Source organism: Pongo pygmaeus, chromosome 19 (assembly GCF_028885625.2).
Source record: "Pongo pygmaeus isolate AG05252 chromosome 19, NHGRI_mPonPyg2-v2.0_pri, whole genome shotgun sequence".
NCBI classification, from domain to species: domain Eukaryota; kingdom Metazoa; phylum Chordata; class Mammalia; order Primates; family Hominidae; genus Pongo; species Pongo pygmaeus.
In genome coordinates this window covers 48,424,519-48,450,184 of record NC_072392.2, presented here as the reverse complement: position 1 = coordinate 48,450,184, position 25,666 = coordinate 48,424,519, and the positions used below count along the sequence as shown (strand labels likewise).

At 43.6% G+C, this 25,666-nt stretch overlaps 1 protein-coding gene across 2 annotated transcripts in view; it reads right to left on the bottom strand.

The window, feature by feature from the left end:
• Nucleotides 1-881: 881 nt before the first annotated feature.
• The window catches only part of PSMD11 (proteasome 26S subunit, non-ATPase 11), a 39,034-nt gene continuing 14,249 nt past the window's right edge, over nucleotides 882-25,666 (bottom strand). The window contains exons 4-14 of one of the 2 annotated variants that reach the window (XM_054459983.2): nucleotides 20,120-20,191; nucleotides 19,662-19,719; nucleotides 15,039-15,233; nucleotides 10,241-10,385; nucleotides 9,385-9,445; nucleotides 6,622-6,684; nucleotides 4,824-4,949; nucleotides 4,316-4,351; nucleotides 4,005-4,056; nucleotides 3,571-3,713; nucleotides 882-2,892 (exon numbers count right to left, since the gene is read on the bottom strand). In XM_054459983.2, coding sequence (XP_054315958.1) covers nucleotides 3,571-3,713; nucleotides 4,005-4,056; nucleotides 4,316-4,351; nucleotides 4,824-4,949; nucleotides 6,622-6,684; nucleotides 9,385-9,445; nucleotides 10,241-10,385; nucleotides 15,039-15,233; nucleotides 19,662-19,719; nucleotides 20,120-20,191 — 951 coding nt within the window. In that variant the 3' untranslated portion in view covers nucleotides 882-2,892. Of the gene's footprint in view, nucleotides 3,450-3,570; nucleotides 3,714-4,004; nucleotides 4,057-4,315; nucleotides 4,352-4,823; nucleotides 4,950-6,621; nucleotides 6,685-9,384; nucleotides 9,446-10,240; nucleotides 10,386-15,038; nucleotides 15,234-19,661; nucleotides 19,720-20,119; nucleotides 20,192-25,666 lie in introns of both variants that reach the window. The other variant, XM_054459982.2, reaches the window with a different exon arrangement.

Below are 25,666 nucleotides of genomic sequence, written 5' to 3'. Positions count from 1 at the left end.
GAGGGAGGGGTCTCCAGGAGCTCCTATCCACCCAGGCCATGCCTGTTATGCTGGTTTTCAGACACCACACAGCTCCTCTTTTCACTCAACCCACCACCACCTCCCCACCCCCAGTTCCTATCACTGCTCCAACTGGAAGCAAGGAAGAAAGGGCAGTCAACTGCCAGAAACGGCAGAATCAAGGACCCAGAAGGCAGACCCAGTTGAATGAGGCAGGGCTGTTTTCTTCCTAGCTGCCTTCATCAGAGAACTGCAGGGAAGATTTCCAAATCCCACCCCCATCAATCAGCCTACTTAGCCTATTGCCTATCTCTAGCTGCCTGAAGGGCCAGCCTGCTTGTTAGCTTCCCTGCTGGGCTGGGCTGCCCGTGGACTGCCGGAGAGTCCACTCTTCGCATGCCCCACTTCCCATAGCATCCCGAGGGAGGGAGGCCAAGGCGGGGGCCAGCTACAGCTTCCAGGAAGGGTTCCAAAGAGCAGGCCTGAGCCCTTACTCCTGAGGAAGTCAGCTTTGTTCTTTCAGGGATCACAGAGCAGCATCTAGTGGCCCTTCTGGGCAGCACAGATTACATAACTAGCACACAGCAGGGGACCAGAGCCTCTGCTCCCAACTCCAGTGGAGTCTCATTAACACACAAGAAAGTCCTGGCACCATGAAGGCTGGAGCCCAGAAGGGGAGGGAGGGAGCTGGGCCCAGGCCAGCCCACCGGCCAGCTGACCTTCCCAGCTGTGCTTGGACTCAGGTCATGAGAGGCCTGGGAGAGGAGGCAGTGGCACAACTGCTGGTCCTGGAGGTCTAGAGCTGCACTGCCCAGATAGAAGCCACATAGGTAACTTTATATTTTCTAGCAGCCACATTACACAAGTAAAAGGGAAACAGGTGAATTTTAATAATATATTTTATTTAACCCAATACCCAAAATATTTCAACACATATATAAAAAAGTTATTGACATATTTTACACTCCTTTCCTTTTGTTATCATACTAAGCCTTCGAAGTCTGGTTTGTGTTTACACTTGCAGTGTATCACAGCTCGAACCAGCCACATTCCAAGGGCCTGACAGCTGCACGTGGCTAGCGGCTACATATTGGACAGCACGGGTCTAGAGGGCATCATCTGACGAAGACCCGCAAAGGGAACCGAGAAAAGGGCTACTGCCTGAGCTCCTCAGGACTGCCCTAAGTTTGAGAAACCGTCTCCCCTCTGCTACAAAACTAGATCTCTTTGGAGTAATTTTTAAAGTCCTTTATAGAAGCAAAACTCTTTCTGCAAGTGAAATACAGAGACACAATACTAAAACTGACAATGGCTGAACTGCTCAGACTGAAGAGGATTTAGCAGGTCCCCCAGTGGTCCCAGAGCCCCCCCAAGGGTGTGAGGCAATATGAAAATCGCTGCCTTTGAAGATTCCAAAAGGAAACGAAACCACAACTGCATGTCAGGACTCTCCAGACACCTGCACATCTATGACTTATTAAGCTTCACATCACAATCACCTGCCAAGGAAGCAGCATCCTCACTGAGTAGAAGAGAAAGTAGGCTCAGAGGATCTACCGCCCAAACTTACATGTGCTCACTGGACCATGCTGCCCTGGAAAAAGACACCTGAACTCATTTCCAACTTCAGAACTCACACACCAACTTTCTTGCCCCCAAAGCCCTCCAAATTTGGATCCCAAATTTACCTTAAGGACTCCCATTACACAAATGAGATAACAGCTTTGGCCAGATGAGTACTAGACTAGTGTGGGGCTACACAGCTGTCTGGGCTTGCTTGGAAGCCCTCCAGCACTCAAGAAAAGACACCTTTTGAAAAAAAAAAATTATTTTTATTGGAACTCATCTGAACATCAGATATACCTGGTGTTGGTTAGCAAGAACCGTTTGTACATTTGATACTGATGGTGCCAAAACCAAAACAGTGACTGGACATGATGGGGAAAGATGTTGAGAACAAAAACCTGATTTTGGAGAGGAAAATAAAAGCCAGTCGGATTCAGTGAGGATGCAAAACCTGGTACAACAAAATCCTTTTACAAAATATAAATTTATTATGAAAACCTGGAAGGATAATCCAAGGAAGGTAAAGAAAGAGAAAAGGAGGCCAGCAGAAGAAGGCAGGAAGGAGAGGAAAAGAGAAAAAGACAAAGAGGAGATGAGAGAAGAAAATACAGTTCAGCACAACAGAAGTGCAGAAGCTCACCTACCCAAATAGCATTAAAGCCTCGCTGTGTAATCGTGTCAGAAAACAAAGCATACTGACACACAGTGCTCTACTTCCCATCCACTTGAGTTCTAAGAGGTAAATTAAGAAGCTCCCTGGGAAGGGGACATGAGGTTGCTCAAAAACCCAACAAAGAAAATTAAAAAAAAAAAAAAAAAAAAGAGAGAGAGAGAGAAACCACACCCCACAGTCTCATTTCCGATGTTCATTGTTTAAAAAAGGAATAAATCCATCTGAAAGCAGGAGAGGAGGAGTGGGAGAGGGAGAGAAGCTCATGGATTTCACAGACAGCCTGACTCCCCTGGAGGGGAGAGGAGAAAGGCGGAGAGACATGATGGTCTCCTGGTAGAGAGGGGAAAGAGAAGGGACAGAGAGGAAAGAAGAGAGGAGAGGAATGCAGGAGAGGAGAAGAGGGGCAATTAAAACACTGACGACTAATCTAGTTTACTGTGTTTAAAAAAAAAAAAACCACATGCACAGCAGGCCCCTTGGGGGCTAAGGGCCCACACTGCTCCCTGTGTGGCCGTGGTAGACACTAGCTCCTGGCCTCATCCCCATTCCTTCACAGGTCAGAGTGGAGCTATGCAGGCGCTGCTGCTGCTGCTGCTGTTGTTGCTGCAGTGGTGGTGGTGGTGGTGGCGGCGGCGGCAGGACTTTCGGCTACTCTGCTGGAACCAATGTGAGGAGGGAAGGGCAGACAGGCCGTATGGCAGGGGAAAGAACACCAAAATGCCTCATTTCAAATAAAAAAGAAAACAGCAGTCTATACACAGTTGTTTGTTTTGGTTCAGTACAAACAGAATAAAAAGTCATTGCTTTTGATGGTCAGCAAACACCCAATTCTGAGGAGGAGGAGAGGTGATGCCCAGCAGGTGGATTAGGACCCCCAGTGGTTGGCGGGGTGCCTGGCTTTGCGGCCCTCTCCCAGGAGGCAGAGAGCACAGCTTAAGGTAGTGTAAGCCTTTTTCCTTTTATTTAGAATAATCTTTTTTTTTTCTTTTTCTTTTTTTTTAAGCAATTTCCCCACTCCCAAGTTGGGCCAGTAAAGATTACATGAAAACTGGCACACCTATTGGCTGGAATACAGATGCACCAAATGAGGATTTAAAAACTTTCCGAGCGAAAAGTAGAACAAAAAGAAAAAAGAATCTCCTAGCATTTTCCCCCAAGGTTTCACTCTCCCGCCACACACACTCTCCAAAGGACCGCTACAGATCCAACTCTGCAAGAGAAGACAGAGCAGTGTCAATCAGGAAGCCATGAGGACACCAGGAGGAGGTTTTCAGTCTCGACACGCAGAAGACAGAGCTGCCCAGCCCTGGGGTCCTGAAGCCAGCACTCACCTATGTCAGTTTCTTGGCTTTGTTGTAGAGGGAATCCACTACTTTGCTCATGTTCTGAATTGTTTCCAGAGCAGCTTCATAAGTTTTATCTACTGGGGGTTCATCGAAAATAATCAGGACACCCTCCCCCTGGTCCAAAATCCCTGCAAGAAACACAAGGGTAACCCAGGTAAAAGATGAGGTTAGACACAAAAGCATTTGTGAAGCAGCCCACTCCCTAGTTGACTCACTGTGTCCAGAAAAGAAGGGAAATAGAATTCCTCTCCCTATTCCATGTACACATGCTTATTACACATTCTCATCACAGGGAAGAGGGGCCAGGACCCCAGGGTGAACCATCGGGGGAAACAAATAGAACATCTTCTTTGAAAATAAACTTCTTCAACCCTCTCATCACCACCACCAGCCCCCTTGCCTGTGTGACTGTTACTCACCGTGAAATTTCTTGTCAAGAATCATCTGTGATAATTTCCTTTCCACGTCGGCCTAAAATCAAAGCACATGATTAAAGGGACCAGTATCCACTAGTCAGAGATCACCCTGACACAACAGCTTTGTTGGAGGGGTCTTAGGCCAAATGGACTGAAAACAAAATAGCAACAATGCAACTCCTACTCTAGCCCACACTGCCCATTCCCCACTGAGAAGCTGGGGAGCTTTCCAATGAGGCCAATCAGGTGCATGTGCCACCCCTCCTCACCACCCCTTCCCATTCCTCCCTGCAGATGGCCTTAAGACTCCTTACCTTGGAGAGTTTGATGAGACTAGATATGTGTTCAATCTAAAAGGAAAGGCAGAGAGACACCAACACTGAAAGTTTTACTTTTGCCTCCAATAAGAGAAGGGAGGGAACGGGGAGAACTGCTGTATTTCTCAAAATTCTAATGTAAGACCCTCCTTGGCCGTGCTTAAGTCTCTTGTTCTTTGCCCATCTGCCTGCCCTTCACTGCTACACACAATAAACAGACTCTTATCCCACACACCCAATACAGAAAACAGGTACAACACATGCAGTGACTAAAAGTGAGGAGGAAACTGCTCAGAACACGTGCAGGGGCAACACACATGCCTCTACCCACAGCACCTCTCTCCTCGATTTTTGTTCATTTTATCAACAGAGGCACAAGCTCTTGGTGGCCTCTTGCCCACCAGGCACACCCCTAGAAGTGAGTTCCCATTCTGGACAGGTGTGGAAGGGAGGTGGCTACAGTGAGAATACCTGGCCAGAAATGGAGTCCCCAGAGGGTTCTCACCTGTACTCTGGAAAAAGGCTCAATGACTCGGATCAGATTCTGTTCCAGTAAGTTATCATACAACTTGGCCAAGTGTGTGCTGATGATTGGGTCATCCCGGAGCTCTGCCCGGTAATCTGTCAGAGCCTGCGAAAGGAACCAGTCGCAGAGATTGGCACAGAGAATCACTTTAAAGTCATGCTACTCCTGCCTCCTAGGTAGTCTGCTGGCCCTTATAAAACTACATGGTTGAATGAAGTTAGGGGAGATTTGGGGAGATGCATGATACAAAGCAGAAAAGGAATGTCAAGAACTGAAAGGGAAGTTTGGCTTGGTGGCATGCACCTGGAGTCCCAGTTACTCGGGAGGCTGATGTGGCAGGACTGCTGGAGCCCAAGAGTTCAAGTCCAGCTTGAGCAACACAGAGAGCCTCCATCTCTAAAAATAATTTTTTAAAAATGCTATTTTATGGTAGTCTCTAAGAGAAAAAAAAATACAAAATAGAACAAAAAGGTGGAGTCACCCTAGGGACCATCTTTCTGTCTGCAGGCTTCAGGTCAACAGCTCAAACCATGTAAGCCCCAAGAGCAACTCAGCTCATGAACCAAAGTAGCTACACAAGCATTTCTCAGCATGTATTCTACAGAATAAATAGGGTCTCCATTGGGGGTGGGGGGGAAAGAACATTGAGGTTAAGGAATAGGAAATGCTGAATTCCACAACTAGCTCTTGGGAGTTTTATGAGGACCATCAGCATAACATGGCTCTGCAATTATTAAGCAAAATTAGGTGTTTTAATTATTATTGGCCCTAGTATTTTGTTTAGCCCTAGTATTTCCCAAATACCTAATCACAGAATCCTTCTTCCAAGGAACTATTTGGAATAAAAGTGTCCCATCAAACATCTCAGACATTGGGATAAAATGATCTAGACCGAGTATTTGTGTGTGTGATTTACTGGACCATCAGTAATGGTCTCAACATCCCAGCCTCATGTCAGCTGTGCTACAAGGTGTTAAGGGAAGCAGGCAAATCATGCCAAGTAAGAGGCAACAGGAATTGGCAAGAGCCCTCCAGGAAGATGGTGAATCTCAAGGACAGTCAAAGCCACATGGTCTAGTCTCCATCCACACTAAGTTGTTCTTTCTGGATCTAGGTTTTGTTTTTATTAAGTTGGTCATTATACTCAGACTAAGAGGAGAGAGGTTCAGAAAAGAATATATAATTCTCACCCTAATGCCCAGACAGGCTTTTCTCCCTTTTCAAAACTCTCAAACAATGAGCAAAAGGCACCAGGGTTAAAGAAAGCCTAGATCATCACCCTGAAGACGTTTCTTTGGGTCCAAGTACGCACATCAAGACTTCCCTTCTGTCCACAGAGGAGAAGCAGACCTGGCATTTCTGGAGCTTCTGAAGGAATGCCTACAACTGTGTCATGTGGAACAAGCACTAGGCCTAGAGTCAAACTCTGACCCGATGCTGTGTGATTTTGAGTGTCCTCCTGAATCCCAGTTCCCTTAACCATAAAATGCAGATAATAGGTGTGTTGTGAAAAATCAAAGTGAAAAAAGGACAGAAAGAACTTTTGAAATAGAAAGGTATTATGTATAAATAATATATATTTTATATCAACTCAGTAAGTTTCATTGTACAAAAGTGCTTAACTATTTCCTGGTTTTAATACTGTCCTAGGTGAAGGATACATGGAATCATTTGCAACTTCTTTTGAAACTGTAATTATTTTTAAAAGTGTGTTTTGAAGTACTTAAATGTCCCTCTCTTCCACCCACATTCCATACCAACCCAATATCATACTCACTTTTTCAAAATCTGCCAGTGATCTGTTCTTGCTAGCCTGAGCCACGCATTTTAATGCTTCTGTCTGAGAATAAAGAGACAAATCATGAAAGTGATTTATTCTGCACACTAACATTTACCCAAGTCTCATAAGCAGTATGCTGTGTCCACACAACTTCTGCTATAAGGAAGAACCCGCCCCACCATCGTTCTTCTTCAGATGCCTGGGAAGAAGAGCCGCAAGTACTGAATACCACTATATGCCAACCTGTTTCCCTTTGAAACCTGAAATGACTTAAGAATACTAGGAAACAGATACTTTCCAAACAGACCGACCCTAATACAGCATTCTCTAGAGATGACAAGCTAAAAGGAAAAATGACAAGAGACCTGTGATTTCTTCCCCCTTCCTCCAAGGCTCGTTATCGCCACATCCACCCAAACTCCTTCTTGCCCTTAAACCCTATTATATCTGTGCTTTATCAAGATTCATTCTGCTAGGTTTGGAACAAGGCACTGAACAAGGTCTACCTCATTAACACTGAGGCATCAAGGCCAGGCACGGTGGCTCACGCCTGTAATCCCACCACTTTGGGAGGCCGAAGTGGGCAGATCACTTGAGGTTCAGGAGTTCGAGACCAGCCTGGCCAACATGGTGAAACCCCCTTCTCTACTTAGCCGGGCATAGTGGCAGACGCCTGTAATCCCAGCTACTTGGGAGGCTGAGGCAGGAGAATCGCTAGAACCCAGGAGGCAGAGGTTGCAGTAAGCCAAGATCATGCCACTGCACTGCAGCTGGGTGATAGAAAAAGAATCTGTCTCAAAAAAAGGTTGCGGCATTAACATATTACACCAAATGTTAAGACCCCACAGAGTGATGAAGGTATAATCAATAGTTGAGAACAACTTCTAACATGGTTAAAAAAGGCACCTGACCAAGCTATCAAGTCTCCACTCAGCAAAAAAATCTGCAACACTCATCTTTCTGGGAGATTAGCCTATCTCCTGCTTAAAAGCTAACATCAAGGCACAAGAGACTAAGAGAAGCTGCTCTTTTATCAGCCTACATACTTATATAAGAACAGTGTGTCTTATACAGTAGACTAAATGGTGCAAGGCTAATCATTAGTGTGTTTGTCTCCAGCATTTGTCCTATAGACAGAAAAAAGTGTCAAAATGAGAAAAGCCTGGAACAATGACCCTAATTCAAAGTCTAGCTCCACCATTGATTAGCTACCTGACCTTGTCCTGAACACTTCATGTCCCTGAGCCTATCTCCTCAACTCTAGTTATAGTGAGAGTAGTGCATCTTTCTTATTTTTTATTATTATTTTTTAAAACAGAGTCTCACTCTTGTCACCCAGGTTAGAGTACAGTGGTGCTATCTTGGCTTACTGCAACTTCCACTCCCCGTTTGAAGTGATTCTCCTGCCTCAGCCTCCTGAGTAGCTGGGATTACAGCCACCAGTGCACTACCATTCCTGGCTAATTTTTTGTATTTTTAATAGAGCTGGGATTTTGCCACATTGGCCAGGCTGCTCTCAAACTGCTGACCTCAAGTGATCCGCCCGCCTCAGCCTCCCAAAGTGCTGGGATTACAGGCATGAGCCACCACGTCCAGCCCCTAATTGGCTTTTTATCAGCAAAAGTTTCAGGTCAGCTCCTGGTTTTGACCTCAAGAGTACTGGTTATTACTATACTGGAAGATGCATGGCTGGATGCAGTGGCTCACACCTACAATCCCAGCACTTTTGGAGGCTGAGGTGGGCAGATCACTTGAGGTTAGGAGTTTGGGACAGCCTGGCCAAGATGGCAAAACCCTGTCTCTACTACAAAAAATTAGCCGGGCATAGTGGCGGATGCCTGTAATCACAGCTACTCAGGAGGCTGAGACAGGAGAATCACTTCAAACTGGGAGGAGGAGGTTGCAGTGAGCAGAGATATGCCACTGCACTCCAGCCTGGATGAAAGAATGAGACTCTAACTCAAAAAAAAAAAAAAAAAAAAAAGCCAATTAGGGCCACTTGTAGAGAGGGAAGAAATCATCTATGTGGCCACTCCTCCAGAGATACAGTGAGATTATACAGACAGCCAATCAGTCTGTGTTTAGAGACAACTGCAGTTGAAATCCAGAAAGATTACACTTACTTTACTAGTGATAATCAAGCAAAATACAAAGAGGAGACAGTCTAGACATCATCTTTGCATAGGTCCTAACTGTCTGCTCTCAGAAGTCACACTCATACCTACTTGGGCATTAAGGTAACAAAAAAAAAAAGGGCCTCTTTTTGCACCACACCCAAAATTCAAAGCATGAGTAGAAAGGTACTGATCTGAGAAGCACAAAAGTAAATCTCAAAACCTAGTTTCTGCACCAAGCAATCAGACCTCTCTAAAGCACATATGCACCAGACCTTACCAGGCTCCTAACCTGGAAAATCTAAGATTTCATACCCTACATATGTTAAATTCACAAGTCAGACTCGTGGTAGATAAATCTTCTGGTCAAAGCCAAATGCAAACTAACTCACTGCAAATGCTACAGTTCAGTTCCCTAAGTCCCTCAAACAACGTGATGTCCATAAGAGCACCAAACGCTGACTTTCCAGGCCAAGAATTTAACAGTCTAGGAAACACACTGAATGGGCTTAAGGGAAGGAAGTGAGTGGGGGAGAAGGAAGAGAGTAGTATGAAGACCTGAAGAGTGCTGGTCTCATCAAACGTCGTGACTCTGAAAACATGCTGGTCTCAGAGTGAGCAGAACTGTAGTCAAGGGAGTCCCTACCTGCCTCCCTGCATACCGAAGTGCAAGCTTCCCGCTCACCAAAGCCTGGACATCTTCTGGGCTAGAAAAAAAGACATACTTGGTCAATTACTACAGATGTTATGCTTCTAAAGGTAGGTTTGGGCAAATTTCTTTTTAACAGAATTCCATTGTAATAAAGACTCTGCCCGCACAGATAATCAGCCCAACCCCTAAACCCATATGCCCATCACATTGCAAAAGCTAGGTTTTCTCCACTCTGGGTCACAGCTCAGCCTGAAGAGTAGAAAAACTCCAGTGTTAGAAAGCTGAACTGAACCTACCAAAAGCAATAGACCCAACAAGCAGAACTATAAGTTTAAGTCAAATCCTAGTGTAACAGGTATTATTAAAACATAGCCCTTATGTAATCCAAAGATCCAAAGAGAGTTCTTAGTCAATACTTCATTTATTCCCACAAGAATTGAATAATTCTGTAGATTTCTTTATAAGCAGGGCTGTCGTACTTTTGCTGTCCACTTTTCCAAACCTCTCCTTAACCCTTCCTTCCGCATTCTGGGTGGCTCAGGTGGCTGTTACTGGCTGATTGTAAGCTATTTCCTGACCCTCTGTCGTGTGCTCTGCACCTGTGAGGAGAATTCTCCAAGAGGAGCTGGGAAGGGGATTTCTAAAATGTCTCCCTGATTCTGAAAGACTAGCAAGCGAAAGTTTTCTGGCCCACTTTTGATCCTCCTGCTCTACCTTAGCCAGCCCTAGAGGCCGCAGCTGCTGCTGTTTCTGTAACTGGCCAAACTCCCTCCTCAGGCCATCTCTGCCATGGCAAACAGACTTGTTGAAGGATCTGAGTTCTTGTAGTCCAGAGTTAAGGTGCACCTACGTGTTGAGCATGATTTTGCACAGCAACATGTACTTCAGAGATGTGATGGCCTTGGGGCTGTCGATGGAGTCATAACCCTCAAATGCCTCATAGAAGTATGAGTACGCAGTTTTCCAGTCCTTCTCTTCTGCTGCATGGATAATACCTGGGCATTGAAAAGAAAGGAATGAGAACATATAAAATAATAGAGCCATAAAAGATCAGAGCTGGGAGGCACCTTAGACATCTACCTAACTGGGCACGGTGGCTTACACCTGTAATCCCACACTTTGGGAGGCTGAGATGGGAGGATCACGTGAGCTCAGGAGTTCGAGACAAGCCTGAGTAACATAGTAAGACCCCATCTCTTCAAAAAGAAAAAAAAAGGCTGGGCACGGTTTCAGCTCACACCTATAATCCCAGCACTTTGGGAGGCCGAGGCGGGCGGATCACCTGAGGTCAGGAGCTCAAGATCAGACTGACCAACATGGAGAAATCCCATCTCTACTAAAATTACAAAAAAAATTAGCCGGGTGTGGTAGTGCGTGCCTGTAATCCCTGTTACTCGGGAGGCTGAGGAAGGAGAATCACTTGAACCCAGGAAGAGGAGGTTGCGGTGAGCCGAGACTGCGCCACTGCACTCCAGCCTGGGCAACAAGGGCAAACTTCTGTTTCAAAAAAAAAAAAAAAAAAAAAGCCAGGTGCAGGGATTCACTCCTGTAATCTCAGCACTTTTGAGAGGCTGAGGCAGGAGGATAGCTTGAGCCCAAGAGTATGAGACTAAGTAACAGAGTTAGACGTTGTCTCTTTATTTTATTTTTTTTTTGGGGGGGCCGAGTCTCGCTCTGTCACCGAGGCTGGAGTGCAGTGGCGCAATCTCAGCTCATGGCAACCTCTGCCTCCTGGGTTCAAGCAATTCTCCTGCCTCAGCCTCCCAAGTAGCTGGGATTACAGGCACCCACCACCACGCCCAGCTCATTTTTTGTATTTTTAGTAGTATGTTCCCCAGGCTAGTCTTGAACTCCTGACCTCAAGTGATCCACCCGCCTCGGCTTCCCAAAGTGCTGGGATTACAGGTGTGAGCCACCACACCCAGCCGACCTTGTCTCTTAAAAAAAAAAAAAGAAAAGAAAAAGGCCGGGCATGGTGGCTCATGCCTGTAATCCCAACACTTCGGGAGGCAGACGCAGGAGGATCATCTGAGGTCAGGATTTCAAGACCAGCCTGGCCAACATGGTAAAAACCTGTCTCTACTAAAAATACAAAACCAGCTGGGCATGGTGGCGGGCGCCTGTAATCCCAGCTACTCGGGAGGCTGAGGCAGGAGAATCTCTTCAACCCAGGAGGTGGAGGTTGCAGTGAGCCAAGATCACACCACAGCACTCCAACTTGGGCGACAAAGTGAGACTCCGTCTTAAAAAAAAAAAGAGGCCAGGCACAGTGGCTCACGTCTGTAAACTCTAACGTCTATAATCCCAGCACTTTGGGAGGTCAAGGCAGCCAGATCACTTGAGGGTCAGGAGATCAAGATCAGCTTGGCCAACAAGGCAAAACCCCATCTCTACTACAAACACAAAAATTAGCCGGGCTTGGTGGTACATGCCTGTAATCCCAGCTACTCAGGTGGCTGAGGCAGGAGAATCACTTGAATCCGGGAGGTGGAGGTTGCAGTGAGCCGAGATCACATCACTGCACTCCAGCCTAGGCAACAGAGCGAGACACTGTCTCAAAAAAAAAAAAAAAGAAAAGAAAAAAAACTCTACCTCAACTCCATCAACCTACTGATGAGGTCAGGAAAGGATAAAGAACCTGCTCTGCCAGGCACAGTGGCTCACATCTGTAATCTCAACACTTTGGGAGGCCAAGGCAGGTGGATCACCTGAACCTAGGAGCTCAAGACCAGCCTAGGCAACATGGTGAAACCGCATCTCTACAAAAAATTAGCCAGGCGTGGTGGCACATGCCTGTAGCCCCAGCTACTTACTCGTGAGACTGAGGTAGGAGGATCACGTGAGCCTGGGAGGCTGATGATAGCGATGGGAGCTGTGATAGCAAAAATGCACTGCAGCATGGGTGAAAAAGTGAGACCGTCTTAAAAAAAAAAAAAAAAAAAAAAACCTGCCCAAAGTCACCATAGTCAGCAATGTGAGAGCTGAGATTAGAAGATGAGAATCCAAGTCTCTGACCTCCCAGCTCAATGTCATATTGCCAATATAAGTTCCCAAAGGAGTTAGAGACCCAACTTAAAAGGGACCTGAAAAACAGATACTGTACCATCTTTCTTCCATGCTTCTCACCACCATTCCAGTCCTGCTATCTTTTGGAGCCACAGGAAAAGGCCATGTTTACCCTCCATGACATCACATTCACAGGTCAGGGAGTTGACCTAAACATCTCTAGACTGCCTGAATGACCTGTTCTAATAATATTAACTACTTTAAGATAGCTTTTCTAAGCCTGATAGTTTTATATTTATGCAACTGTCATGGGGCAGGGGAGAGGGAATCCAACATCTTATATTTTCATTTCAAATATTTATCATTTATGGATGTGCTTTTGCCTAAATGCACTCAGTGTGCAGCTTTCACATAATGCCAAATCCATGAACTTAATTATACATGGCTAAGCAGTATTTCTTCAGACTGATATACCATAGTTGACCTAACCAATCCTCTATTGCTTAGAAGTTGAGTTGCTCACAATGAGCTTAACTTTGATTGAAGCTGCTACTACTGCCAACCTATGCTATCACTTGGGATAACATAAAAATTAGTTCTTTCCAAGCTTGGGAGGCATCTAAACCCTAAAATTCTCTATTTGTATATATTAGCTCTAACTCTGCCCCAGCCCTTTAGGAAGTTACAGACCTCAGCCCCATCCATTTGTTTACCACAACTGCTTCCCAACATCTTTCACATCGAGATACATGTAGAAAGTATTTAGCACACTAGAGTCAAAGGATGACGCTGCTGACACATGATCCAAAGAACTCAATACCAGCAGGAACCTTCTGACTTCACCATTTATTGAGTGATGCGCCCTTTCAGCCTACTCAAAAAACCTCCCACTCTGGGTTTGTGGGAATCAGATCCTTTTTCTACTACTGTTAAGTATAGAGGCCTCAAGGAATATCTGCTCTTCTCTGTAGCTAAGGAAAGCCCCTTCAACAACCCAACAAACCATTAATGCTGCTAAACTAAATGAGACACGTCTCCATTTTTCCACATCTCCCAGTATAGAGAGAGAATAGGCCAGACCCAAAAATATGTATGGTTAAAAAACAAATAAATAAAATAAGGCCCAAGAACTGGTATACTGCTTTGCCAAACACATTAGTTAATAGGGGCCATATCAGCACTCGGAGTGTCATGGCTGGCACATGAGGTTTATTGTTAAAAACAGAAACAGTCCAGGCACAGTGGCTCATGCCTATAATCCTAGCACTTTGGGAGGCAGAGGTGGGCGGCCAGCCTGGCCAACATGGTGAAACCCCATCTCTACTAAAATACAAAAATTAGCTGGGCATGATGGCAGGTGCCTGTAATCCCAGCTACTTGGGAGGCTGAGACAGGAGAATCGCTTGAACCCAGGAGACAGTGGATGCAGTGAGCCAAGATTGCGCCACTGCATTCCAGCCTGGGTGGCTGAACAAAACAGGACCCCATCTCAAAAAAAAAAAAAAAAAAAAAAAAACAGAAACAAAGGCCAGGCATGGTGGCTCATGCCTATAATCCCAGCACTTTGAGAGGCCAAGGTGGGAAAATTGCTTGAGCCCAGGAGTTCAAGACCACTCTGGGCAACACGGCAAAACCCTATCTCTACAAAAAGTTAGCTTGGCATGGTGTCGCGCTCCTGTAGTCCCAGCTACTCAGGAGACTGAGGAAGGAGGATCACTTGAGCCTGGGAAGTTGAGGCTGTGGTGAGCTGTGATTGCACCACTGTGTTCCAACCTGGGCAACAGAGTGAGACCCTGTCTCAAAAAAAAAAAAAAAAAAAAGGTAAAAACAAAACAAAAAACTAGACTGTCACTCATTCAACACAAACATTAATGAGGCTCTATCATGTGCCAATTATTACCATTTTACAGATGAGCTAAACATAAATTAAGTAACTTGCCCAAAGTCACATACTAGAAAGCAACAGAACAAAATGTCAACCTAGGAAAGCCTGATCCTAGATCACTACATCCCTGACAGACGAGTCGAGTAGGCATTATCTTTTACAGATGAGAGGTAACACAAGCACTTAAACTAGTCTTCTGCTTCCAATTCCAACATTCCTTCAATAATGACGCCTCCAGTAAAAAAAACTGCTGAATACAAAAGAAAGTATTCCACCTGCCAATCCATGGCTTCCTAGCCTCACATTCACACACTCCATCGGAAAACTACATACCACACTCAGCTGAAATTGGGTTATCATTCCTCAGCCCTGATTTGAGGCCCTTTGGAAAAGTCAACCAACTTTACAAAGATCTCCAAGAGTCAACAGACTTGGGGTAGGCCAATCCCAAAGGAAAATGCTACTATTCCGAGTAAGTGGCTAAGAGTTAAGGGAGTCTTCTACGTGCGACCTTTCTAAGTTTGGTTCTAATAGTCAGATTGCCTGGTCAAGCACAGATAGGTATGTTCTTAATACATTTTAGGCAGTTAACAGGAGGGGAGCAGCTAGTTAGAAAGGTAGCTTTCTAATTGGTTCTCTGAAGAAGCTAGAGCCAAATCAGCCAATTTTATTCTCCAGCCCCAACCCCCATTCCTTCCACCTATAAAATAAGATGAGCTTTAAGAAAACAAATCCCAGGAATAGCTACGTCTGTTACCCGACTGCATGTCCAAGGTGGCCTGCAATTTAGGGGGGCAGTAGATGGCATTTGCTGTGGTTCGAGCAGAGGTTAAGGCAGCTCGGGCTTTCGGCAGGTTGCTCAGGGCATGGTATGTTTTGCTTTCTAAAAGCTGTACTTCCACCAAAAGTGCTTTGTCGTCCATCTTTTTCAACTCCCGCAGCAGCTGAGAACCTGAAAAAGGAAAAGACATATTCTCCTTTACTAGCCATCAGCTTAATACCTAATAACAGCTCACTCTCCCACCCTCATAACACTCAGGATTTAAAAAAAAAAAAAAAATTCCTGAACTCAAAAAAGGTTACCTCTAGACCCCATGCAATAATTAAATTTTCCACTAATGTGCTATCTTCCAAGAGAAAAACACATCTTTTTGAAGTTTTCTGCTTCCTAAGGACAATATTAGAGCCAAGAGTCCTATGAGCTTACTCCTAAGATTTAAATACAGTGGGAATCTCTACCTATAAAATGCTAAATCTAATTATCCAGTTCAGAAAGACACAATCTCGCTCTCTTCTTGTCTAGCAATCACAAGGCTATATAAGAAACACTGGGGCACTAGGTTGATGAAGGAAGTAAAGAGTTCTAGATATACCAATGTTCTCCAAATATACCTTCTTCCCTGACTCCCCAATCTCAAACTAGAATATCAAATTCAAACAAACTTACACCATATACATAAATTGACTCAAAATGGATCAAAGACCTAAATTTAAGAGTGAAACCTATAAAACTTCTAGAAGAAAACAGAAATAAATCCCTGTGGCTTTGGATTTGGCAATGGTTTCTTAGATGTAACACCAAAAGCATAAGCAACAACAAAAAACATGTAACAGAACTTCATCAAAATTAAAATGTACTTCAAAGGACATCATCAAAGGAAAAAAACAACCCACAGAACAAAGGAAAAAAAATTGCAAATCATGTATCTGATAAGGGACTTGTATACAGAATAAAAAATAAACCTAAATGCCCATCAATGGCAGACTGAATAAAGAAAATGTACATATACACCATAGAATACTATGCAGCCATAAAAAAAAAAAAACGAGATCACATCCTCTGCAGGAACATGAATGGAGCTGGAGGCTATTATCCTTAGCAAACTAAAATAGGAAGAGAAAACCAAATACCGCATGTTCTCACTTGTAAGTGGGAGCTAAATGATGGAATACCTGAACGCAGAGGGGAACACCACACACTAAGGCCTATCAGAGCAGGTGGGAGGAGAAAAGGATCAAGAAAAATAACTAACAGGTACCAGGCTTAACACCTGGGCACCAAAAAATCTGAACAACAAACTGCATGACACAAGTTTACCTATGTAACAAACCTGCACATGTACCCCTGACATTAAAATAAACTTAAAGAAAAGAACTTCAGAATAAAAAATAAAAACAAGAGCTGGGTGTGGTGGCACATGCCTATAGTCCTAGCTACTCAGGAGACTGAGGCAGGAGGATTGCTGGAGCCCAGGATTTCCAGGCTGCAGTGAGCTATGATTGCACCACTGTACTCCATCCAGGCTGGGTGACAGAGTGAGACCCTGTTTCTAAAAAATAAAAACACAAATAACCCAATTAAAAAATAAGCAAAGGATCTGAATATTTATCCGAAGACACACATATAAAGGAGGCCGGGCGCAGTGGCTCAAGCCTGTAATCCCAGCACTTTGGGAGGCCGAGATGGGCACATCACCTGAGGTTAAGAGTTCGACACCAGCCTGGCTAACATGGTGAAACCCCGTCTCTACTAAAAATATACAAATTAGCTGGACATGGTGGTGGTGCACGCCTATAATCTCAGCTACTTGGGAGGCTGAGGCAGGAGAATCGCTTGAACCTGGGAGGTGGAGGTTGCAGTGAGCTGAGATCATGCCACCGCACTCCAGCCTGGGAGACACAGCAAGATTGTCTCAAAGAAAAAAAAAAAAAAAAAAAAGGCCGGGCATGGTGGCTCACGCCTGTAATCCTAGAACTTTGGGAGGCCAAGGCAGGCAGATCACTAGGTCAAGAGTTTGAGACCAGGCTGGCCAACATGGTGAAAACCCGTCTCTACTAAGAATACAAAAATTAGCCGAGCATGGTGGTGCGTGCCCATAATCCCAGGTACTTGGGAGGCTGAGGCAGGAGAATCGCTTGAACCCAGGAGGTGGAGGTTGCAGTGAGCCAAGATCACGCCACTGCAACTCCAGCCTGGGTGACAAAGAAAGACTGTCTCGAAAGAAAAAACAAACAAACAAACAAAAAAACAAGACATACGAAGGAGCAAAAAGCACAAGAAAATATGCTCAGTATCATCAGTCATTAGGGAGATGCAAAACAAAAACATAATGAAATACTGTTCAGGATGGCTAAAAGTAAAAAATAACAAGTGTTGGTAAGGATATGGAAAAATTGGAACCCTCATACAATGTTAAAGAGAATGTAAAATGGTGCAGCCACTTTGGAAAACAGCTTACTTAGCAGCTCCTTAAACAGCTAATCAGTTACCATATGACACAGTAATTCCACTTCTAGGTATATACCCAGAAGAACATGTCCACATAAAACCTGTTCATAGCAGTATTCTTAAGAGCTAAAATGTAGAAACAACACAAGTGTCCATCAACTGATGAATGGATAAACACATGTGATATATCCTTACAACTATTATTCAGCAATAAAAAGGAATGAAGTACTGACACATGCTATAACATAAACCCCGAAAACATAATGCTACGTGAAAGAAGACAATCACAGAGAAACAAATATTGTATCACTTCATTTTTAAGAAATACCCAGAACAGACAAATCTACAAAGATACAAACAGCTTAGTAATTGCCCAGGGCTGCTAATGAATAGGAAGTTTCTTTCTGGGGTGATAAAAATGTTCTGAGGCCAGGCACGGTGGCTCACACCTGTAATCCCAGTACTTTGGGAGGCCAAGGCAGGCAGATCATTTGAGGTCAGGAGTTTGAGACCAGCCTGACCAACATGGTGAAACCCCATCTCTACTAAAAGATACAACAATTAGCCAGGCATGGTGACAGGTGCCTGTAATCTCTGCTATTCGGGAGGCCGAGACAGGAGAATCGCTTGAACACAGGAGACGGAGGTTACAGTGAGCCAACATCGCACCACTGCACTCCAGCCTGGACAACAGAGTGAGACTCCATCTCAAAGAAAAAAAAAGTTCTGAAATTTTTTTTTTTTTTGGAGACAGATTCTCGCTCTGTTGCCCAAGCTGGAGTACAGTGGCATAATCTTGGCTCACTGCAACCTCCACCTCCCGGGTTCAAATGATTCTTCTGCCTCAGCCTAACAAGTAGCTGGGATTACAGGTGTGCACCACCATGTCCTGCAAATTTTTTGTATTTTTAGTAGAGACGGGGTTTCACCATGTTGCCCAGGCTGGTCTCGAACTCCTGAGCTCAGGCAATCTGCCTGCCTTGGCCTCCCAAAGTGCTGGGATTACAGGCATGAGCCACCACGCCCAGCCGAAAATGTTCTGAAATTAAGTAGTGGTGATGGTTGTACAACTTAGTGAATATACTAAAAACCACTGGATTATACACTTTAAAAGTAAATTTTATGGTAAGTGAACCATATCTTATTAAAGTTATTTTTTAAATGCTACTATTTGAACCATATGAAATTGCCACTTTTGCAGTCCAAAAATTGAATACTGGAAACTCTTCAACCTAATAGATCATAAGAGCCATGTTCTTTTGTTCAGAAAAAATAGTCCAGATCTACCCACTCATAAAAAGCAAGCAGTGGCCGGACACGGTGGCTCATGCCTGTAATCCTAGCACTTTGGGAGGCTAAGGAAGGCAGATCACTTGAGGTCAGTAGTTTGAGACTAGCATGGCCAACATAGCAAAACCCCATCTCTACTAAAAATACAAAAATTAGCCAGGCACATGCCTGTAGTCCCAGCTACCCAGGAGGCTAAAGCAGGAGAATCGCTTGAACCTGAGAGGCAGAGGTTGCAGCAAGCTGAGATCACACTGCTGCACTCCAGCCTGGGCAACAGAGTAAGACTCTGTCTCTAATAATAATAATAATAATAATAATAATAATAATAAATAGATAGATAAAAATAAAAAAAAAGCAGGGAAGATTTCAAGGTGTTTAAAGGCCACACAGGAAAAAGCCTTCAGTTAGCCACTCCAGCTTCCAAATATATTTGTACCCAATTAATTTCTTGATTTTTAAAATAGATTTTAAGTATATAAGCAGATATAGTAAATAGGACAGTAAGCCAAACATTTGCCTTTAAAAACCTAAATCTGAAATTTAAAAGAGTACTATATGCAAAATATAGATACACATTTTTTTAAATTTCAGTTATTAAAATGGAATTGATTTTACTGCTCTAAATTCAAGTAAACTTAAAACTACCCATTTGTCCTCTAAATTTAACAGATTAACTCTAGCTAGTTTTTTAAACTTTCAAGTGACATTTTCCCATGACAAATGCAGAACTGTAAGCTACCTTAAATCCTTCTTAGAAGTGAGTAGAATATAAATTATTAACAGGTAATTAGTAAGAGTAGCCAGGTGGTTTAGAATACATTCATTTAGCTAGCTGAGATGACTTATTACCAGCTTACTTACCCAAATGCAATGCTTCCTGGTACCTCTTGGTATCAAAGTACAAAGACACCAGTCTTGCCTAGGAAAGAGAAAAGGCATTGATTGAAGGGGGAAAAAAAAAAGCCACAGAAACAAATCAAAGATTTACAGTCACAGAACTGTTACTGTTAAATATGCAACTTCTGATGATAGCATCAAATTCAGCATAAGAGATGATCTAGCCAATGTATTGTCTCCTATCATAGCCAGCAAATGACTGTTAACTTTACCATGTTGTTTTACTACTCTGAGCCAAGTAGCAAATCTGTCTCAAAACTTCAATCAGAGCAATTCTCATAAGCGGGGCTACCATCAATAATCTTTCGGTATCTAGGTAATTACAAAGTTGCTGAAGATACTTTTGATAAGGATGGTAATGCTTACATTCACCCTCTGTCTCATGCTTAGAGACGCGAAATGAGTACTAATGTAAAACCTACCTCCAAAGCTTGGCGTAAGAAAGTTCTTTTCTCTGACTTGGCCCATTCGATGCACTCTAAACACAGCTCGACCTGCAATAAGGAGAGACAGTACACGCAACATTATGTCCTCAAATTCTTCCCACAAACCATGCTTTGGAGAACAGCTTAAATTCCCTCCTTACATATTATCCACGTTGCTCTATTTAGTGTCTGATCCACAGTATCTCAATGTGTAATAGTTATATCATAATGGAGCATCAACTTGGCTTTTTACACATAAAATATCTTTGTGCTTAAGATTATGTTTTTTAGGAAAAGAGCTCTATCTTCAAGACTCCTACCTACCGAGGAGAGAACAAGAACTTCCAAACAACATGTATAGACCTGGAATGTAGATTTCTATGACAGATTAGGAATTTTTAAAGCACAGATTTCTCCCTGGTTAGAAATAGTAATGGTAATGTATAATACACAGGTAATAAAGGGGAGAAATTCTCATCCTAGGCACGAATGCCTCATTCCTAGCAGTTGCTTTTAAGACTCAAAAGGTCCAGCTGGCTTTTTCCCTTTCAGATTCTAAGCAGTACAACCAATCAATTCATCATCACTCTTAAAGCACACAGGTACAGTAACCTAGCTTGCATTAAAGGGGATAAAAGCTGGTCTGAAGGTAGTGAGTAATCTCAATTGTTCAGTCAGTTACAGATTGAGCTCCTGATCTACTCTTTCCCTGCTTCTCACTACTGTACTTTGACTAGTCTTAAAAAAATTTTTTTAATAAAAAAAAAAAAAAAGAAATTAGAATTAGCCTAACATGTAAAAGCGCTTTTAAGCTTTATTTAAAGGCACTCTGAACCCCTACTCCTATCTGCCACCTAAGTAGTGAGGTAAGGTGCAAAGTAACTGACTTAAAGCAGCACTCAATGCTAGACAGTCTAGCACGCCATCAGGTATCCCTGACATGCTAGCTTTGACAAAGTAAATATTAAGTACTGAAGATCTTCTATCACTTTGGTTACTGCAAGTTTTATATTAAGATTGCTAACTAGAGCATAAGAGCAAAAGAAATGAAATGACAAACTCAGCTCTCCAGAGAACTAATTGCTAATACAACAGGTTTTTATATAAATCCAAAGTTCTCTTAAGAAATGCTGGCCAGGCGCAGTGGCTCATGCCTGTAATCCCTGCGATTTGGGAGGCCAAGGCAGGTGGATCACCTGAGGTCGGGAGTTCAAGACCAGCCTGACCAACATGAAGAAATCCTGTCTCTATTAAAAATAGAAGAAATTAGCCAGGCATGGTGGCTCATGCTTGTAATCCCAGCTACTCGGGAGGCTGAGGTAGAAAAATCCCTTGAACCTGGGAGGTGGAGGTTGCAGTGAGCCAAGATCGCACCATTGCACTCCAGCCTGGGCAACAAAAGTGAAACTCCGTCTCAAAAAAAGAAAAGAAAAGAAAAGAAAAGAAATGCTGTAAGAAGGAAAAACTACAGGGACATAATCCAAATTGACAGGATCTTCTACTTTTAGATCCTAAATTCTAGCTCTATAAATAAATTAACAGATAACAATACACGGTATTCAGAGGATTCACCAGGAAGAGAACCAACAAAACCTTTACAACTCCTCACTGGAGCCCCCTGGTGGCTACCTAATCCCCAACTCTAAACTCAACTGACCTCATAAAAATTCTCTAAAAATAAGACAGAACCAAAAACTAAAATAAAAGCAAGCTTTATTACAATTGCAGAGTTTTAAGTTATATTCTCAAAAGCTAAATTCAAAGTAAGATTTCTAATATAAATGGAACTGAAAATATTTCTCTGAATAGTCTTAGCAAAGGAAATTTAAGTGTTTAGTTCTACACGACTTGAAAGGGTAAGAAATGCCCCCCAACAGTTTCACCCAGGGAGTTTTTTCAAAGGACACAAAAATGAATACCTAGGACTTAGAAATATTCCTCTGTAAGTTATATTTCAATAAATCATTTACCACACTCATCTACCAAAAAAAAAGAATGCCTGGGCTATTGATTCATTAGTCTAGAATAGAGCTTGGTCACTTAAAGTATATCACTAATTAAGAAACAATGAATTATACTCCTGCAATTCACCTGCCTCCATTTCCCTGACAGTCCAGATACTAAGTGATTCACCTAAGGTGAACTGACATCAGGTAACATCAGAGTAACATCAGAGGATTTGCCAGTAACATCAGAGTAACATCAGAGGATTTGCCAGTAAGAGAACCAGCAAAACCTTTGTAACTCCTCATTGGAGCCCCCTGGTGGCTACCTAATCTCCAACTCTAAACTCAACTGACCTCATAAAAATTCTCCAAAAATAAGACAGAACGAAAAACTAAAATAAAAGCAAGCTATATCACAATTGTATAAGATGAATTCACCTAAGGACTACTAATTGGTTAATATCTGGACTATCACATATATCTGCTGCTGGCACCAGAACTTGTGCCTAACTCCAGTACTCTACCTATCTTAACCCAGCCTTAAGTTAAGGTCATCACAGATATTTCTCCTACAGCAAGGATTTTTTTTTTTTTTACATGAACTGGATATCTTTTTTCTTTTTTTCCTTTTCCCTTTTTTTTTGAGACGGAGTCTCACTCTTGATGCCCAGGCTGGAGTGCAATGGCGCAATCTCAGGTCACTGAAACCTCCATCTCCTGGGTTCAAGCACTTCTCCTGCCTCAGCCTCCTGAGTAGCTGGGATTGCAGGCACCTGCCACCATGCTCAGGTAACTTTTGTATTTTTAGTAGAGAGGTTTCTTAAAACGTGCTATTGTGGGTCGGGCGCAGTGGCTCATGCCTGTAATCCCAGCACTTTGGGAGGCCAAAGCGGGCGGATCACGAGGTCAGGGGTTCGAGACCAGTCTGGCCAACATAGTGAAACTCCATCTCTACTAAAAATACAAAAAATTATCTGGGTGTGGTGGTGTGCACCTGTAATCCCAGCTACTCAGGAGGCTGAGGCAGGAGAATCACATGAACCTGGGAGGCAGAAGTTGCAGTGAGCCGAGATCATGCCATTGCACTCCAGCCCGGGCGACGGTGCAAGACTCCGTCTCAAAAAAAAGAAAAAGTGCTATTGTGTTTCAGTTGGGTAAACTATACCAGAAAAGTTGCCCATAGGCTACTCCCCAGAGATCCCTGGAAGGAAAGTTGAGTTCACTATTTGGCAAGAGTCTGGTTCAGTCTTCCTTCCCTCCTCTTCACCTTACTCTTCCACTCCCCAGCCCTTGCCAACCAACCCATCCTCACTCTCTCACTCCCCGACTCACATGCCCTCACTTTCTAGGCTCCAAACCTTGCATTTAAATGAACAGATCATAACCTGAATCATACCAACTTTGGGAATAGCAAGCTGAAGATGGTTCTATAGATATATCTGTCTTTTTTTTTTTTTGAGACAGTGTCTCACCCAGGCTGGAGTGCAGTGGCGCTCACTGCAAGCTCCGCCTCCCGGGTTCACGCCATTCTCCTGCCTCAGCCTCCCCAGTAGCTGGGACTACAGGCGCCCGCCACCATGCCTGGCTAATTTTTTGTATTTTTAGTAGAGACAAGGTTTCACCATGTTAGCCAGGATAGTCTCAATCTCCTGACCTCGCAATCCGCCCACTCGGCCTCCCAAAGTGCTGGGACCACAGGTGTGAGCCACCGCGCCCAGCCAGATATATCTGTCTTATAGTTAGTCCTCAAATACAAAAAAGCAAGGGAAATCCCCTCCCTCATATTCTCAGTACCAAACTCCTTAACACAAAACTCTAGCTGTCTTAACAGTATTCTAAAACGTCTTATTTAAACCAGGCACGGTGACTCACATCCATAATCCAGGCACTTTGGGAGGCTGAGGCAAGCAGATCACTTGAGGCCAGGAGTTTGAGACCAGCCTGGGCAACATAGCAAGACCCTATCTCTACAAAAAATTGTTCTAATTAGCCAGGTGTAGTGGTGCACACCTGCAGTCCCAGCAACTTGGGAGGCTGAGGCAGGAGAAATGCTTGAGCCCAGGTGTTCAAGGTTACAGTGAACTACGATTGCACCCCGCACCCCAACGTGGGCCACAGACCAAGACCCTCATTTCAAATAAATAAAATAAATAAAACTTCCCATTTTGCCTCAGGCCTCAATACTACCATGATAGCCATGGTATGTCTTGCTTGTCTATTCTTTCCCACCTATGACTTGCTTGTCTAGCCTTTCCCAAAACCCAATCAAAAAATTTTAAAAGAACTAAGAACAAGGCCGGGTGTGGTGGCTCACACCTATAAACCAGGCACTTTGGGAGGTCGAGACAGGCGGATCACCTGAGGTCAGAAGTTCAAGACCACCCTGACCAACACGGCAAAAGCCCATCTCTACTAAAAATATAAAAATTAGCTAGGTGTGGTGGTGTGCACCTGTAATCCCAGCTACTCAGGAGGCTAAGGCAGGAGAATCACTTGAACCAGGGAGGCAGAAGTTGTAGTGAGCCAAGATCACACCACTGCACTCCAGCCTGGAAGACAGAGCAAGACTCCATCTCAAAAAGAAAAAAGAACTAAGAATAAAAATTATATCCTATTTCCCCAAGTCAGAGACCTTGAGTTACCTAAACCAATGCAGTAATAACACCCCATGCTTACATTTCAATTCAATAAACTCAGATCTTAATTCAACAAAGTATTTCCTGGCTGGGCATGGTGTCTCACATCTGTAATCCCAGCACTTTGGGAGGCCGAGTCCAGAGGATCACTTGAACCCAGAAGTTTGAGACCAGCCTGAGCAACACAGCAAAATCCCATCTCTACTAAAAATACAAACAAACAAACAAACAAAATTAGCCAGGCGTCATGGTGTGCACCTGTAGTCCCAGTTATTTGGAAGGCTGAGGTGGGAGAATCACCTGAGCCCAGGAAGTTGAGGCTGCAGTGAGCTGTGAGCATACCACCGCACATCTACTATAGGGAAGGCACAGGCACAGTCCATACATTCCTTCAACAAATAGGTATGCAGCTTCTTCAAGCCAAAGTACTCTAAGTGCTGGGGATACAACACTTAAGAGTATATAAGTAAAAAAAATATATATATATATATATATATATATTTTTTTTTTTTTTTTTTTTTTTTTTTTTTTTTGAGACAGAGGTCTCACTCTTCTTACTCTTGCCCAGGCTGGAATGCAGTGGCACGATCTTGGCTCACTGGAACCTCTACCTCCTGGATTCAAGCGATTCTTGTGCCTCAGCCACCTGAGTACCTGGGATTACAGGCATGCACCACCACACCTAATTTTTTTAAAAAACAAATATTTTTAAAAAGGGAACAAAGATAGGGTGATCAAGGAAAGTCTCTGAGGAGGTAAGATGTGAGCGAAGACTTGAAACAGTGTAAAGAAAAAAAACCCTATTAAGATCAAGCTGACAGCAATCCATATGTATATAAATGTCCCAACCCCAGACAGTTTGAAGCATAAGGCAATAAGGCCAGTAATTACAGCTGTAAAGAAAGTAAAAGGAGACTAGTATAGTGGATGTGGTCAGAGGTAGCCATGGTTAAGGAATTTGA